This window comes from Labrus mixtus, chromosome 2 (genome assembly GCF_963584025.1).
Source record: "Labrus mixtus chromosome 2, fLabMix1.1, whole genome shotgun sequence".
In the NCBI taxonomy this organism is placed as follows: Eukaryota; Metazoa; Chordata; class Actinopteri; order Labriformes; family Labridae; genus Labrus; species Labrus mixtus.
In genome coordinates, this window is record NC_083613.1 from 7,259,730 (window position 1) to 7,277,417 (window position 17,688).

At 40.9% G+C, this 17,688-nt stretch overlaps 1 protein-coding gene across 1 annotated transcript; it reads left to right on the forward strand.

Moving 5' to 3' along the window:
* Positions 1–792: 792 nt before the first annotated feature.
* zbtb45 (zinc finger and BTB domain containing 45) lies at positions 793–14,697 on the forward strand. The gene is made up of 5 exons (XM_061049192.1): positions 793–2,138; positions 2,485–2,619; positions 7,206–7,346; positions 10,386–10,659; positions 12,945–14,697. The coding sequence occupies exons 1-5, from the start codon at positions 1,095–1,097 to the stop codon at positions 13,355–13,357; spliced, it is 2,007 nt and encodes a 668-aa protein (XP_060905175.1). The 5' UTR covers positions 793–1,094; the 3' UTR covers positions 13,358–14,697.
* The last annotated feature ends 2,991 nt before the right edge of the window (positions 14,698–17,688 follow it).

A 17,688-nucleotide genomic window follows, 5' to 3' on the forward strand; every position in this document is an offset into this window, starting at 1 on the left:
TTCGATATTGAACAATGTATGTTTGGGATTGCTCGATGCTGATGCTTTCATTTGCATGTGTAAATGTGAGCATTTCGTGCGTATTTCCGAGCGGCAGTCGAGCGGCTAATGTCAACAGCTAACGCTAAGCTAACGTTAGCTTGCCCCCGTTAACCTGCTCGCCAAACTCGGCTGGTCAGTCACCTGTTTACCTGAACTGTCACTGTATATACACCTTACAATATGGGTTTATTCTGAAGCTAGGAATACCTTGAGCTTCGGACAGATAAAAATGTTCTTTGGTGTTGCATTACGGCCACCCACTGTGCAGAATAGCCTCACACACTGACCTGAGGAGCTACTGGACTCGCGCACAGGTGTTCCAGATGATGCACGCGGCTTAATTGATGATTAATTAGCAGCTTCTTAATTGTCACCTGTGTCACCTTCAGCCGCAGCTTTGCGACTTGACTCGAAATCGTCACAAATCTGTGTAGAAAACATGAATCTGACCGCAACAAAAGGAGTTACTCTTTGTTTTTTTTTCTGCTATTTTGATTATTTAATTTGTCTACGAAAACAAAATGTTGAAAAAGTTGTGACGCATTCCCATCGAAAAATCTTGCAGCATGTTACAGTCAAAATTTAGCAACCCAAAGATGTGAAATTTTCAAGGTTTTCTGAGCAAAGTTATACATTTGAGAAGCTGGAGTAATGAAATGTTTGGTAGCATTATTTTCTGTTTACTGAAATAAATGTCCAGCAATATTTGTAATTTTTGTTCTACATAAGCCTCATGATTAATCATTTTTATTAATTTCCATCTTCACAGGTTTTCAGCAGAGACAGTGAGGCCGGTGGATGTCCCTCTCTCTCAGGCTAACAAAAGGAGCTCCTCAAACACTTGGACCTCAGCAGCGCAGCAGTTTGAAAGCTTCCAGCAGACTAATGACTGTTTGAGGGGACGCGGACCCACCGTGGCCCATGCACTGTACCCGTTTCCCTCCCTGTCCTCCTTATCCCTCAAGCTGACGCAAAACCCCAGACACCTACCCCCCCTCCCCCATCCCCACTCCCACTCCCACCCCATCCCCAGCGACTCGCCTCCTCCTCCCATGCCGCCTGGCACTGAGACTGTGCACTACATCCACCTGCACAACTCCAGCCAGTCGGTGCTGGAGGCTCTGCGCACGCAGCGGCGGGAGGGCCTCTTCTGCGATGTGACCGTGCGGATACATGATTCTTCACTACGTGCCCACGCCTGTGTCCTGGCAGCTGGTAGCCCCTTCTTCCAGGACAAGCTGTTGCTGGGTCACTCTGAGATCTCCGTGCCACCGTTGGTCCCGGCTGAAACCGTGAAGCAGCTTGTTGATTTCATGTACAGCGGCTCTTTGGTTGTGTTGCAGTCTCAGGCCCTCTGCATTCTCACTGCTGCCAGCATCTTACAGATCAAGACGGTCATCGACGAGTGCACCCAGATTATCTCTCAGAGGAAGGCTGCGGCAGGTGCGGCGGCTGCAGCTGCTGCAGCAGCGGCGGGAAGCGCGATGCTTGGTGGAGTTCTCCCTAAACAAGAGGAGCGCGGTGGTGGGAAAGGAGCAGAGAGAGGGAGTAGTGGAAGCTGTTCTGTTAGCGCCGCAGGTGGAGGATATGCAAACTTCTCTAACTTCATGGCTGAATGTGGGGCGAGCAACATGGGCGGGGGGATGGGGGGTGCGAGCGTCAGTGAGGGAGGCCCAGGCCCGATGGATCAGGCTAACACCGTGAGTCTGATGGAGCTGGGCAACATGGGTCCAGGATCCATGTGTGGAGGCGACGGACTGGGCCCTGGGGCCGGCACAATCCTCATGAAACAGAGCCCCAGCTGCACTCAGGATGTCAGATACAAGCTGCGAGACCTGTTGGCGCAGACGGCCAACGGAGCCAGCACTAGTAGCACAGGGAACCTCTCAGCGGGCTGCAGTTCCGGTGTGGGCAGCGTGGACAGCATCGGCAGGGACAGCCTCCGCGGCAACACAACCGACCTCTCTGATGACCTGGTGGGGATAGACCGCTACAGCGAGGAGGAGGACCTGGACGGGAGAGAGCGGGGAAGAGACGGGGACAGAGACAGGGGGGCGAGCCACAGCCGCAAGCAGAGGCAGCCGCTCAGACTCCAGGTAGAGGGATAAGGGGAAGGGTTGCCATGGTTACAGCTTTCAGGCATGCAGAGCTGCAACGGTTTTCTTTTCTTTCCTTTTCTGCTTTTCCCTCTTCCCGCACTGCATTGGCGTATATCGCTGAGATGTTTCTGCACTTTGCACAACTGAGGAGAAGCTCTCGTGTTAACTTCAGCAGTAACTGCCTTGTTGATGTTCTATGGACTTCTGCATGTTTACTGTAGGTCATTAAACTTATTAGTACCTGCCTGAAGGGTCACTGTGCTGACCATCTGCTTTTTAGCTCCTGCCACTGTTGTAGACCTTATGCTGTATAAAAGACTGAATTGGACCTTTTTCTCCATAGGTGCTGGGAGGAGAAGGAGTGGTGGTGAAAGATGAGGGGGTTCAGGACCCAGATGGGACTGTCTATGCTTTGGAGGACGGTAGAAGAGGCGGAGAGCAGGATGGCTCCCAGGAATCTATGGCAGGCTTTGGACAGGTGGGTTTTACTCAGAGTTGCAGCTTTGGAGGCCAATGAAGAAGACCTACTGATAAAGACCAAGTTGGTCATATTTTAAATTATATAAGAGATGTAATGCTAATTTTCAATGGACATTTAAATAATTTATCAGGCCCTACTTGCAGAAGGAAGATCCAGAGCATCTTACGGAATAAATATCTTAGTTGCAAATTGCTCAAGAGGGAAACTTAGAAAATGATGCTTGTATTTTAAATGTATTCTTAGCATTTCTGTCACAAATCTTGAAGTAAGAGGGAAGAAAATTGTGGAGCGGATTTATGCCGCAGCCTGCTGTACCCTGCAGACTACACAAGAAACATCTGCCACAGAGTCAAAAGGATGCCGCTCTGCCTGTCAGTATTTTTTCTGAAAATTGTTGCAGAGAAAGTCAGTTTAGAAATGGATAAATCTGCTCTGTTGACAAGGCTAAGGGGTCTTGTTTTTCTTTACGAGCAAAGCATGTGATCACCAATTTGGCCAGCTCTACTCATAACATATTCTGTTTTTAAGGAGATACTCTTCAGTTCACATGACATGTTGTCAAGCAAACTTGCATATCACAGTACTTTTGATAAACAATGTCTTCTGTCTGTATACTAATTAACTTCTAACATAAAAATGAAAAGCGCTATAGCAGAATTTATCTTAAACCCCATTAAGCATTTGTATGGAAATAGTTTAATTCTAAAGTTCATTTAGGCTTTTATACAGATGTTGTTTGGCTCTTGCTGTAATTGATCCCAGCCAGGTGAAAATGACATCTCTCCAATTTGACAATTTTTATGAAAAATATTTCACAAGACTTTACCTCTTCTTCTCTTCAAGCTGTCAGTCGGTCCCCCTGCAGCAGAATCAGTTAATCAGGTGTTAAATGTAACTCTACAATGTGCCAAACGAGGGCTTGAAGTATTGCAAGCAAGTTTTTACATGTGTTATGATAACATTCATTCAGCATACGTTATGTTAGCAGCAGTTAATATTAGCAAGGCTGAGGCTGTTGCATATGAGGTAAAATAGCCTCCTGATAGGAAAAGTCAGAATTCTGAAAATGTTTATTATCAGTTCTTTATGCAATGGTCAGTAATCAGAAATCTATCCAGCTCATATGTTACTACAGTGTGTAGATGGTAACATACAGAAACCATGAATTATAACAGTGGATAAAATGCAGGATATCAGGGTGTTCACATGCATTGTTTTTTCAGGAATTCCATCTGGTTATTTTTATGTAAATTGTCATGTAAGCGCTCCACAAAGCGAGCAGTATTTAGATCCATTTCTCGATTTTCAGTGTTTTTCGCTGCGCTTGATAACCAAGGCAGCCACATTAACAACACATGCCCTCCGCCTTAACTACTGTTATACAGAAAGAAAACAAATTGATTAAAATCCTCTTGCGTCTCTGAGATCCTCATGTGTCCGTGATAGATACTGTTGGATGCTCCCGTCGGATAAGACCCCCAGAGTTCAGGCTGCATCGGGGCATCAGCTCGTGGTTGAGGGGTGGGGGCAACAATCAGAACTGCGTGGTCGATAAAGAAACAGCCTGCTGTAGTCTGTAGCTGCAAACTTATACAAACAAACTACGTTACAGAGCGCTGTGTTGGATAACTGGATGTAACCCTCTAACCGACTTTGCTTTTGGTTTGGTAACAAAAACTGTTTTTGAAATGTTGCAGCTTTTCATTTTCCAGTCAGTTGTACTTTTTAAAAGAACTTTCAAAATAAAGAGGCAGTTTTTTGTAACTGCTTGTATTGGCCTATTATTAGTATTAATTGTATTATAATAAATGTATTTATTTTGTGTACATGTTACTTGTGTTAATATACAGTGTATGATTAGTTGTTTTTTTTGGTCTTTTATTCCTGAGGTTTTAATCCATATTACCCTTCATTATATGCATGGTTTAAACTCCGGTATTACTCATCAGGTTTTCTGCCGAGCCATACATCCAAAAACAACTCGCCTCTGTTTTTACAGTAATGTAGATCGACTGGTCGGCCCGCACTGTGCAGGATGATCTCATTTCAACCCATGTGCTCTTGCATCTATATTATTGGGGTTGAGGGATAAAAATAGGTTACAAATGCCAGAGCTCGACTGATGTGAGCTTTCTGAGGGCAATATAATTGACTTCTCTTATTGTGAATTGTTCAGCTAGAATCTAAACAGATAGATCTTCCCTATGTGGTTCTTCAAAAGGCACACAGTAGGGGTGTGCAGAGACATCACTATCTCTATCTGTTCAACCAAAGAATTATCTATATGTGTATTCGGGTGTAAACCGGAAGTGGGCGTGGTTTATACAAGTAGTGTGTGGGGTGGGTTTTTTTGTTCAGTTTTCTTGCAACACTTATCATAAAGGATGAGAACAGATTTAATCAAATTACAAATGAACATTGGGTTGTCACATCATTTTAATTCTGGCAATGCAGTTGGGCCTTCAAAACATTAAAATGGATTTACTTTAGGCATATAAAAATGATGGAACATATACCTCATCACACTGCAGTTGAATCTGTTTCTATTTCTCTTTCTCCTTATTTCTATTTTTAACTAAAGTTTTATGAACTGTCTGAACACTAAGTCAAAATACAATGAGACATATGATGGCTTTACTTTTTAAATGGATGTAAATTGACTGAGATACAACATGTAAACATAGGCTGTATTTAACATGTATTATTCTTTACATTCTTTAGGTATAAGATAAGAACAATAAGAACCCACTACCTGAGACGAGCTTATGTATAACTTCCGTAATGTGGAGGACTAAATGAAATGATCTTTGACTTGGGCAATTTTAAAGGCAGGATGTTAACACCTCCCACTAAAAGGACACTTTCTTAGCTTCATTTTGATGTACGTTGTGGAGGCTTAACTGAAATGAAGCCACGGTCTCAGGGAATGAATCAAAAGGGAGGGGCAGACTGGAGCTGCAGAGACTCAGGCGGCTCATGCTGCGTCAATGAAGCACGTAACATAAAACTTGACTTTTTTTTAAATTCCGGATTATAACAAGCGTATTTTTGAAAAATATATGAAAAATATCCATATCCATCTAATTGTCAGTGCCTTTCCTAACTCATTTTTGGATTCTGGCTCATCTCTAGTACTCAGGCCTCTGCTTAAAAATAATTTACCTTTGTTTTATTTCCATTATTAACCTGTTCCTGTGCTGACAACGTAATGCTCCTCTGTGATTCTTTGCGTAAAGGCTTTGATTGCTGTAAGTGCAATGCAGGAGTCAGTCTTTCTCATCCCTGCACTTTGGCAACAATAAAAGGCATTTTCAGGGATTAAAGACAGGTTTTAAATACTAGAGTCCAAAACACATCGGACTTCAGGAACCAATACCGATTATAGTAGTGAAATGATTCACAGATAACAAAAATATATTTAAAAAATATATAACTGATAATGACAATAGACCTTTTTACATTTATTGTTCATCAATGCAGACTAGATCTGACTACAAACAGTTATTAGGATGCAGTTACATTAAGAGAGTTTTAGTTCTTTATTTTATTATTGTGTCATACAAGAAAATTTCATTTAAACAAGGCCAAAGAACAAAGCATAAGATCCCAAACACAAAAGAACCCAAACAACATAATGACCTGACAGCAATAGAACTCGTACAGTAAAACATTTTTAGTACAACATATAAACCCAACAAATGATTCGAGACCAGGAGGACCGAAGATGTAAGACGACATAACCAACTGAAATAAATAGAAACATGAAAATGAACCAGCGGCAATAAAAAAATAGATGGAAGTAAAAGCAATACATTTCAATAACAACTTTATGAAAATATTTTTGAAAAATATATAGATAAATGCAGAAAAACACACCAGTGATAAAATACATGGATGCATTAAACCGAAGCCATAAGAGCGATAAAGAAAGTCATAAATAAAGATATGTTGGACATTGTGGAGCATTTATAAACTGGAATGTAAAAATCTTTTCTGGTTGGATTGTGAACTGATTTCATAAAAATGTATCACAATGTAAAATGTGTTTTTTTACCTTGCACTTAGTCAAACAAAATGGGTAAACTGTCCCTAATGAACCAACTAAATGATAACCATTTCTAAATCAGCCCCAGCGTTGTTTTCTCATTACATCTTCTGTCAGAAAAGTATCCACACCCTTGCGTGTAAGATAAAAACATGCCTGCCAGCTGACAGATATAACTGTCAATCCCAAGTAATGCAAATAATAAATGATGAGGTCTTTTATATATGTAAACAAAAGAGGACTTGATTCTTTACACATGCACTCGTTTGTTGAGGTGAAGCACGGAGACTTACAGGATCTACATGCATGGAGCTGGTAAGAGTCCTGCTCAAAGACAGCTCAGGAAGGTGTCGTTATACATAATGAATGTCATTATAAGAGAACCTGTGACCTGAAAAAGAAGGTGCTTTATGAAAGAGGGTTGTATATTGAACTGCAGCCAAATCATTAAACTATTAAAACTGGTGTCATTTTCTCGGGTTGGAGATGTGTGTGTTAGATCTTGAATAAAGTCCATATGTGATTGTGTGTCTTTCAGGACTTCTATGATGAGCAGGGGGTGTTTTCAGAGAGTTTCTGGCCCCAGAGTGAGCCTCCTCAGGCAATGGCTTTCAACCCCAGAGGAAGGGTCAACAAGCCTCTGACTCCACCTCCAACTACACAGTCCATCAACAACCAGGTCAGTGTGCTCCCTGTCTTACTATCCACTGTAATGATGTTAAATCTGTCCTGAATGTTCTTACAAACTGGGTATAGAGTTAAATGAAGGCAGAGTTACGATGGCAGATTGAGTTACAGTTGGAAAACAAACACACTTGACTTTAACGTGCATCACAACCCTTTGTTCAGCCTGGATGCTGCTTGGCTTAACCCTCACTGCAGACTATTGTAAATAATTCATGCTTTTCCCCACACTAGATTATCCAAACACTAAATATTTTATTTTTTCTGTCTTTTTTTTGTGTGTGCATAAGCCAACATGGGCGTTAAAGAAGAAAATCCATGGGGAGCCAGTAGCATAGTGGTTGGTGCTCGCGCCCCATTTACGGAGGCTATAGTCCTCCAAGTAAGCCCAGTGTTTCCCCTAGGTTTACAGCTTTGGGGGGGTGGGGGGGGGGACACGCCGACACACGCCGACACAAACACTTGAAGGAATCTTGGTGTTCATGTGTTACTTTTAATGACAGCTGTCCTTTTCTATCTGAAAGGTATCCTTAAATGACTTCTTTCCCTGATTTCCGACTCTATCCACTATCCTATCTCTACAATAAAGGCACAAAAAGCCCGAAAATAAATCTTAAAAAAAAAAAAAAAAAAAAGTATTTTTTTTTTTTTACTTGACCTTCAAGGGGGGCGTGGGGGGGCCATTGGGGGGGCGGGCCGCCCCCTAATATAATGGTAGGGGAAACACTGAAGCCTGGTGTCGGATCTGACGAATCGTTCCCCACTTCCCTCTTTCCCTGATTTCTGACTCTGTCCACGGTCCTATCTCTACAATAAAGGTTCAAAAAGCCCAAAAATAAATCTATGTCGTGTAGTTATAAGGATCCACGTTTTCTAATATCTAGATGATTTCAGGAGGACCACTCTGGATATCCTCCTGACCTGGCTGTTCACATATGCTCCTCACAGAGGGGGACTATTCCTGTCAGACAGGAGGGGGGTGCAGGGGGTCTCTACTGGGGTAAGACATGTCGTAAAAAAACAAATGGAAGTAGCAGACGACGCAACAGAGCCCGCAATACGACGTTATAATGAGAATATTTGTCTTTATGTCACTGCTACGTGTAGTTCAACGGAATCACAATATAGACAAAAGAGCGGAGAAAGACATACTGGTGAACAGAAAACGTAATGCAGCCATTTAACTATGTGCATGGAGATCATAGCAGTTGTGTGCATACACTCTATGCATCGTGCAGCAGTCACAGTATGTAAACATTACTCCCCCTCCCATTGCCTCAAGTTGATTTCTCCGGATAATATCCTGCTTTCTTCACAAATTAGCTAACTCGGACTTGCTGCGGAAAAAATACTAGGAGTCTGGCAGAAGAAACTCTGTGTGAAGTCAGAGCTAGACATGTGGCTGTTTGCTTTCACACACATACAGCTCCTTCTGCAAATATCAGGAGTTTCTCAGAAGTTTTCAGCCAGTGTGAAAGTCCAATTAGATATATAATATTCATGCTACCATTAGCCTGCTAACATGACAATGCAGCAACAAGCATAATTCTGTACACTGCGTGCACTCAGCACTTAGTGCTTAATTATGCTGCGTTCCAATTTGATAACTCCTTTGAGCAAACACGAGGAGTTGGAGGTGTGTCGTTGGAGGTGTGTCGTTGGAGGAGAGCGAAGGACTCTAAATAGCGTTTGTTTTGGTTTCATGCTGGTGCTCAAGCGCGACATCTACTGGAACAAAAAGTCATGCATTCTTCCTTTAACAACGAAACCAGTCTTAAAAAAACTAATGTAAGCCAAATCAACTTTTATTCAGAGGATTGAAATGTGTTAAGAGTAATAATTAAACATTTTTGAATTATAGGGCATTAACCTAACTAGGGAAAAAAGGAACTTGTTGCAGATTGGAAAGTAAATTAAAACAAATAAAGGGAACGGTAAATTAGTGAAGTGTTCGATGTCACAAGAAGGATAATAATTTTGACTGGCCCACTGAGCTGGAAGGGAGATTTTTAAAGTGAAATGAGCCATTCAAAGGCGCTGCAAGGTCTTCCTTCACTGTGGTTACAGGGAGATGCTGCCACGTCTTACCTAAGGTGTCCCTAAAGGGACAAAGTAGCACGTGATTAATGTGATTTCAAGCCTTAATCGCATCATGATGAGTGTGATAACGCTGACAGCCCAAATTATATTATGTTCTAAAACATGCAGAGATGTCTGCTCTTAGGGTCTCTTAGAATGCAAAATATAAAACTTCAAATGCTGTACTTTTAGTTTTTGTTTAGTGTAGCTTTACAAAAAGCAGTCTTTTACTTGCTTTTTGTAAAGTGTCTCGAGGTAACACTTGTTGTGAATAGGCGCTATACAAATATAGATTGATTGATGTTAGCTGCTTGCTGCCAATGTGATTCCGCTCTCTTGGTTTTGCTGCGTCTTAGTACCAAGCCTCCCCACACGAAGGTCACCAGTTGTGTTGCATGAAGCCCCCAAAGGCTTAGTTAAGAGTTTGAAAGCTGTTTGCAAATCCATACCAACAGTTTATAAGACTGTGCACACGGATTGGCTTTGGAAATCAGTGCTTACCATTTACAAAACTGAGCGGTCAGTGTCCAGACCAAAGACATCTGGATTATGTTAAAATGTTCATATTGTTTGCTATTCTAGCTGGTGCATACAAAAAACAAAATACTGGGGATGGAGAGAGAACTCCCATGATTCCCCGCCAGCCTCAACATCATGTTTTGTTATTGTTTTTATTGGGAATGTTTTAAACAGCCAATAATCCCTAATTTACTTATTAATAGCATTAAGTTAACCCTTTGAGTCACCATTTGTCAGGTTGGGGAGGTGAAAAATGTTCCTCCTCCAGGAGTAGGCATGACAGAAAACTTTTGAGGACTACTGTGTTATATATGAATCTGTGCAGTCTCTCTGATTTTGAAGATTTGAAAAGAGAATAATGGAAAACTGAAGAATGAAGTAAATATAAATATATATGACCCCGTGCTAACAGAGGATGTTGTTTTTCCCTCTTTAGCTTCTTTTCCAGTACCCAGTGAGCCAATCACAGCCCGCTCCCTACTATGTGGGCGGGCCCATGGGAGGGATTGACAGCATGGCAGCGACGGAGCCCAGTCAACAAGTTCCGCCACCGGCGCCCATGACCCCGGCTCCGCCTCCCTCCGCCTCCTCCTGCTCTGCGGGCCCCTCCCCTTCTTCCCAGGGATCTGAGACCTCGTTTGACTGCACGCACTGTGGCAAATCTTTACGTTCCAGGAAGAACTACAGCAAGCACATGTTCATCCACTCGGGTAAGACACGCCAACTTCTCCTCAACCTTTTTATTTATTTGAGAGTTTATGGTTGTAATTATTATTTGTCTTATGCTGAACAGAAACAGGAAACTTTGCACAATAACTGGAAACAAAACACAATTTTTGACAAGCCATGCCCCCCATAGCGTAAGTTGGATCGACTTGAAGTTTGAGCTCTAAAAACCATCAAAATCCACCATGATGGATCTTCAGCCAATTTTAATTTTAGGAAAATAGCATTTTCACATAGTTGGTACCATATTTTCTGTGGATGCTCATTGGACCAGGTTTATTAAATAATTTACGACGGTTGTTGATAGCTTATTTAGTTTTCATGACCAGTAATACAATTTGACGGCCGAGCTTTTCAGAGAAATGGCCAAAATTCATTAACCATTCGTCCAATCATTGTACATTCTGGTACAGATTTTCAGATGCTTTGGTGGTGAGTATTGATCAAAATCTCAAGTGTCATACTGATTAATGAAAGTGGGCGTGGCCTATCACATATTTGCTCATATCTCAAGTTGCCTTTGATCAATCCTGATGAAACTTACTGGAGACTTATTTGGCTATACAACATACACACTTCGACTGTCAATTCGAAGAAGAAAAAAATATTCTGGGGGAAAACTAACATTAAGGAGAAAGGAGAGGCTGGAACTTTGCAACCTCTGTCCAGCAGGGGCAGCAGCGATTCAGAGGGCTGTGGTGCCACTGCAATTGGAGAGCCACAGAGGAGCTCTCAGTGTAACAGCGTCTAATTCACAAACTCACACCCCCTGCTCAGACTCTCTGCATCACAGCAAACACACAGACATAGGAGGCAACTCAAAACCTCAAAACTTCACTGAATAAATACTGGTATGAGAAGCACTTATTCATTTTGATTCAAGGTTGATGTTTGTGGTGGAATGCTGTTTATGTAGTTATGTATTCATGCAAACCAGTATTGTTCAATTTGTTCGATTTATTTGAGGATGAGATTTGATTTACCTTGTTTAGAAATAATAAGGTTTGTGTTGGGTTTAATGCTACTGACAGAACGTTTAATTTTGGCTGTCAATGATTAAAAAAAATGTATATATTAGACGTGGGTAGGAGTTAAAGGCTTTATATGCGATTTTTTGATCCAGCAGATGTTGCCCTTGAGCACCAGCATGAAACCAAAACAACTCGCGGTGCATTGCTGTGTTAGCATGCTAATGCTAGCGATCTTTATTATGCTCGTATCTTCACACTGCATGTAAATTTACCTGAAATGAGCGTGATCTAGAAACACAGTTAAGCAGTGAGTACAGTATGTTATTCTTCTTTTCTCTAGTCCCTCAATTAAACAACTTTTATTCGTGAGGGAGGAGTCAGCCGGCAACAAACTGAAGATAGGACTCTGAAAACTCTGAAAACATCACAGACAGTGGGACTCGGGTGTTACACCCATTGTAGACAGTCATGACTCACAGAGTTATTTTCAGAGGATATACTTGATTTATATTACATTTAAGTGTTAAAAATCACATATTAAGCCTTTAAACTAAGAATCCTCACATAACTTTACACACACTACGACAAATGGTGAATAAGTGAGTGAGGAAATATTAGTGTGTGGTTGATCTTCCTCTGTTTTCATATTAAAAATTGACATTTTTTCAACTTGTTGAGACTTGAAACTAGCTGGTTGCTGTTTGGGGCATAAACTTTCTGATCATATTTTTAATTAATCAACCTGAAACTCTACCCTTCAAAGGTTCATCACAGACTTTGTGGCTTTGTCTCTTTAATGTCAAAGTTTAGGTTTTAATGCATACAACTTGATGATTTGCATCCAAGTCTTACTTATAAAACCTTGTTTCTTTTGTTTTGTTCTCTAAAAATCTCCAAAATTCCTGTGCAGCACAAAAAAGAAGACAGACAAAATTGGAGTCAAGTTGTTGAAAAAAGTGAAGCACCTTAAAAAAGATCAATAAACTAATGCTGTAATCAAAATTTTTGTTCAAGTTTTACCTTAAGTTTTTTACCTAATGTTTTGGATCCATATATTTTCTGTACAAATGTGGGCTGTTGCATTACCAAACCTTTAATCTTTGGTTTTAGAGACTCTTGCAAAGTTGAACCATTTGTAAACACTCAAAGAAATGATGTCCCAGTTTTCATGAGTTTAAAAGGTTCAATATGTTTTTAAGGGGGGTGTTTGCACATCCAACCATCTCATGAAGTAGGTGCGTAGGACAACAAACTGTCACTTTTCTACATGAACATGTTGGTACTTGTTGTTTCACCAGGTCAAAAACCTCATCAGTGCTCCATCTGCTGGCGCTCCTTCTCCCTGCGTGACTACCTCCTCAAACACATGGTGGTGCACACTGGAGTCAGGGCCTTCCAGTGCTCCATGTGCGGCAAGCGCTTCACCCAGAAGAGCTCGCTCAACGTGCACATGCGCACCCACCGTGCCGAGCGCACCTTCCAGTGCAACGTGTGCCACAGGGCCTTTACCCACCGCACCTTGCTGGAGCGCCACGCCCTGCAGCACGCCCACCATGTCCCCCAGGCTCAGGCCCAGGGGCGTGGGCCCGACATGACCTCACCTACCAAGCACAGTCCTCCGGCTCTTGGAGGACCCTCAGGTATGGCTGGCGCGGCTGGCATGGTTGGCAGCATGGCCAACATGCCCAACCACGGAGCTTCCTCCACCTAGCCAGAGAAAGAAAAGGGGAGATATGGGGGAGACGGGGGTGTTAGTAAGCCCATTCCTTGAACCAACACTTATTTGGTCCTAACGGCCTTGTTGATCTTTTGTTCTGCTTGGAACAACATTTATGGGTTTCCCTTCTTTTTAGCTTAACGTCACCTTCAATCAGGGTTCCTACACAGGTCTGGAAAGGCTTTTGAGTATAAAAATGTCAAATTGAATCATGTTTCTAATTGCACAAAGAACTGGACAATTTTTTAATTCTATTTCCACCTTTCAGAAAAAAAAGCCATGTTAAGTTGTAGTCCTACTGTCACTTCTTGTGTTGTTTTTTGGACAACTAATCTTCAGCTACAGAGTAGGGCTGCAAAATGAATGAAATTTCAATCATGATCACAATTTTGGCCGTTAATTATGACGTTAAAATGCATGCTTCGCCCATAGAAACTATGATACTAATTACCCTTTTTCAAGGCACACACACACACACACACACTTAGCCTGTACCTCACACAGTGGCTTCTCCTTCCCCACCTCCTTTTTTGTCTTAACTTGTTTGTGTCTGCACTGTTGACAAAGTTAATCAGATGTACATTTTATCAAGTCATCCAAATAATACATTTTGTGTTTCATTCACGATTCCATTTTGACAACAGCGGATCAGTGTGACATCAATCCTTGCACTTATCTTGCACTTTGCTTCTTTTGAGGTAGTTAAATTACTCTCGTATTTTTTGATCAATCGGAAGTTCATTATTTTTTTTTTTCCAAAATAAAATAATTTTTATTCCAAATAGGGAATAAAATACACTAAGCATAAAACAGAACACAAGACAAAAAAAAGCACAGCAAAGAACAGTTCACTGTTAAAATCTCTTAATCGCCCACCTTACTTACAAAAGCTTTCATATTAAACTAAAATATTTAGTTCTATTAAATGAGGAGGATTTACACTGAACGCCACTGCTGGGTCATGTTTGACCTATTGTAAGTTGTCAGTGTGGGCCAAAAATTCCATAATGTAGTTTTTACCTCACTTCAGCCCTGGCAATAGATGAGTAGAAGGATATGTTTTCAAAAAAGGAGGAAAATAAATAAATAATCTTGATCTCATTATTTATCCAAATAATCATCGCAGATAATTTTGGCCAAAATCGTGCAGCCCTACTACAGAGCAACATCATTGACAAGCCTTTAAATGTCCAGACATTTTTTAGGGGGGCGGGTACTTTATTTGAAATCACAATGTGTAGGAACCCTGTTTTTAAGACACCAGGGAGTCACCAAAGAGGTTAGGACATCTTAAAATGTTTGGGAGTGGGAGAGGGGGAGTCATAGAGTATCTAGGTGGAGGTAAGGGTGGGATTGGGTGGGGACGGGTGGGATGCGGATTGAATCAATGAGGAGATTCAAGTTTTCGGGGGTTGCAGGGTTTCATTCACCCTCGATTCATTTAATTCAAATAAAAAATGTAAGATTCCTACCAGCTCTCTTTAGCATTAGGTGTAACGTAAGGCAAACAGAAACATGTTTTGTTTACAACCTAATCACCTATTATTTGCGCTCTGTTGTAGGAATGTGTTTATCCTTAAACCTCAGCTGAATAGCTTTCTAAAATCACGTCAAATCCAAATGATTTCTATATGAAAATTAACTATGAAAATAAGAGACAGGTTGTGCCAAGAAAACAGTAACTCTGCAACAGAGGAGGCTGGTATACATTACGAGCTGCTAAGCACACTTATTTCCATTCCAAAATTCACGCCATCATGATGTGTCATGTTGCAGAAGATGCAAAAATTCAGCAGGAAACCTGGTTAGTGTCAAGCCTGTAAAGAGGCGATGGAATTGTATTTTGTGCAGCAAATACAATGCAAGTGAGTGAAAACTCCCCAAAATAGTGCCAGCCTGAGCAGTTTTGAATCGAGACTTGTCAATAAGCAAGTGTACTGAGTTGTAAGGTGCCTTCATTGAGAAAATACTAAACTATCTGACATTTGCAATACTGCTGAGATGGATGACAAATCTCACGGTGTAGACCAGATCACAGATTATTGTCACAGAACAGAGTAATGCAATAAACGATCTACTGATGGTTCTCGCTTACAACCACCTGCAGATATCTGCATGATAATAACAGACGTGGTAAGAGTGACAGGAGAGAAGACACAGTTTTCATACATAGGGTTATATCAGCGCATTACTACCAGATGCTGTGTGAAAGTCTACAAATAACTTTCATAAAAAAGTCAGATGTCTGTGTAGGCTCTCAGTCATCAAGACCATAATCCAATTCCAGTTGCTTTTTGGATCAAGCTTTGAGTTACCAGCACCGTGAAGACTTTCCCCCTGACGGCTTCTTCAGTGCTATACTGACTGGTGGATGAGTAGAAATGATGTTGATAGATCTGCTCTGTCCACCAGTCAGTTTAAAACTGAAGTAGTGTGGACACTCGGCTCTAAATTAGTTAAATCCAAAGATGATGAAAATATTTACTCTCTGCATGGAAGTCTGGCTATTTTACCCAGTGACATCTTGTTCTGTTGGCAAATTGTTTTAATCATATTCCATCTGGTACTCTATAACCATCTTACAAATGGCATCTAGTCAACTTCTCTTGACTTGGATTAACACCTGGATAAAATCCTTTTGGTCTCATGTATCAAGTTAAATTCTCACAGTATTTCAGGATATGGTTGTCGTCAATTGGCTGAAGATAATAACTTTCCTGTCATCTGTTGACTTTTTATGTCTAAAAATACAAACCAAATGCTTTACCATTAAATTCACTGAGGTGAAACAAAATACTTATTTTCTCCCAGTCCCTTTTTAATGCACCTGAAAAGCCCTTTTTGTAAAACCTTTTACCACTTTTTAATGTCAAAGAAAATAATGCACTTCCTGAATGAACTGAATTGAATGTGAATGAAGCCCTGCGTTATTCAGGAGAAAATCAGGGGTATAAAGAGGGTAGTTGATGAATGATTCTATGACGAAGGAAAGTAGTCCGGTCAGAGTGAGACTACAGCAGGGATGGAAGGAAAGAGAGGGGGGGGGGGGGCTGGGGGTGGGGGTGGAGGAAGAGGAGGCATGATGCACAGCAGTGTGAATGAAATTCACCATCATCCATCAGACAGCTTTGAAACATTTTCCACAGGCGCCACTGGTCGGCCCCAGGATCATATACCTCGAACCAGGACGAGCCTCTGACGGCTCGGAGGAACACTATTTTTCTCATTTGAAATGTTTGGGAAACATTTCAGCATGTTTTACACACCCACACACCTACAATTACCTCGGTGGTCCAAAGACAGGCATTATGCTTCATCTTTTAAGCTACATTAATGGAAGAAACAGTGAAAACTCAAGCTACAATAGATCTGTTTACTTTTTTGAAAGCTTACTAAAGTATATCTTTGAAAAATTCCTGTACATCGCTATAACGCTCAGTTCATTTGTTGCTCATGTGATTCTTGGATGCAGAAATAAGGCAGACATAAAAAAAAAAAAAAAACTTTTAAAGTGAAGAGAGCCATTCGGAGGAAGTTAAACTTGGTTGAATAACTACGACAAATCAATGATTTTTATTGGGATTTTTATTGAGTGTTTGGTTGTGTTTGTCTTTTGGGGCTCTGCTTAATAATACATGGGAAGTGTTTGTTGCTTAAAAAAAAAAATAAAGCTTTTCTCTCAGCACTATAAAAAAAAAACTTTTTAACGTTTTAGTAAAACTAAATTAATCATGAAAATGTACAATCACCCCCTCAAGTTTTGACAAAGTCAAACTCGTGATAATGTTAATTATCACAATAATATTTATTACAATTTGATCTCTATGCACAGTTAAGTTTGCACATCTGTATACTTAGCCCTAGATGTTGTGGTCCCCTGAAGTATTTGGCCTAAGATTGTTTTTTTGTTTGTTTTTTTAACACCTAAAAGGTGATCTGAAAAAGACCTTATGTGTCCCTGCTTTTTGCTCCTTTTCCTTAATGTGTGTCAGTTCAAGCATAATATGATACTCAGTAGATTACTTAAGCTTTATTAGAGCCTTCTTATTGACATGATTTCATAAGATGACCTCCCTAACAAGTGGAAAAAAAATTCAGCTTGACAGCTTTTCAAATCATGAGATAATTTGATGAAAGGAAATCAAGAATTATTTCCGTTTTTAGAAGAGTGAATCCAGCACACATCCAAATCCTTTGTGTCTGGATGTCACTATAAACTAAATATTGACATTAAATGTCCCGTTTTTAAATGTGGAAAACTGCTTATTTACAGGGAGCAGGCTTGGCATCGTGCGTTCATTGGCCTATGAACAGTGCAAAAATAA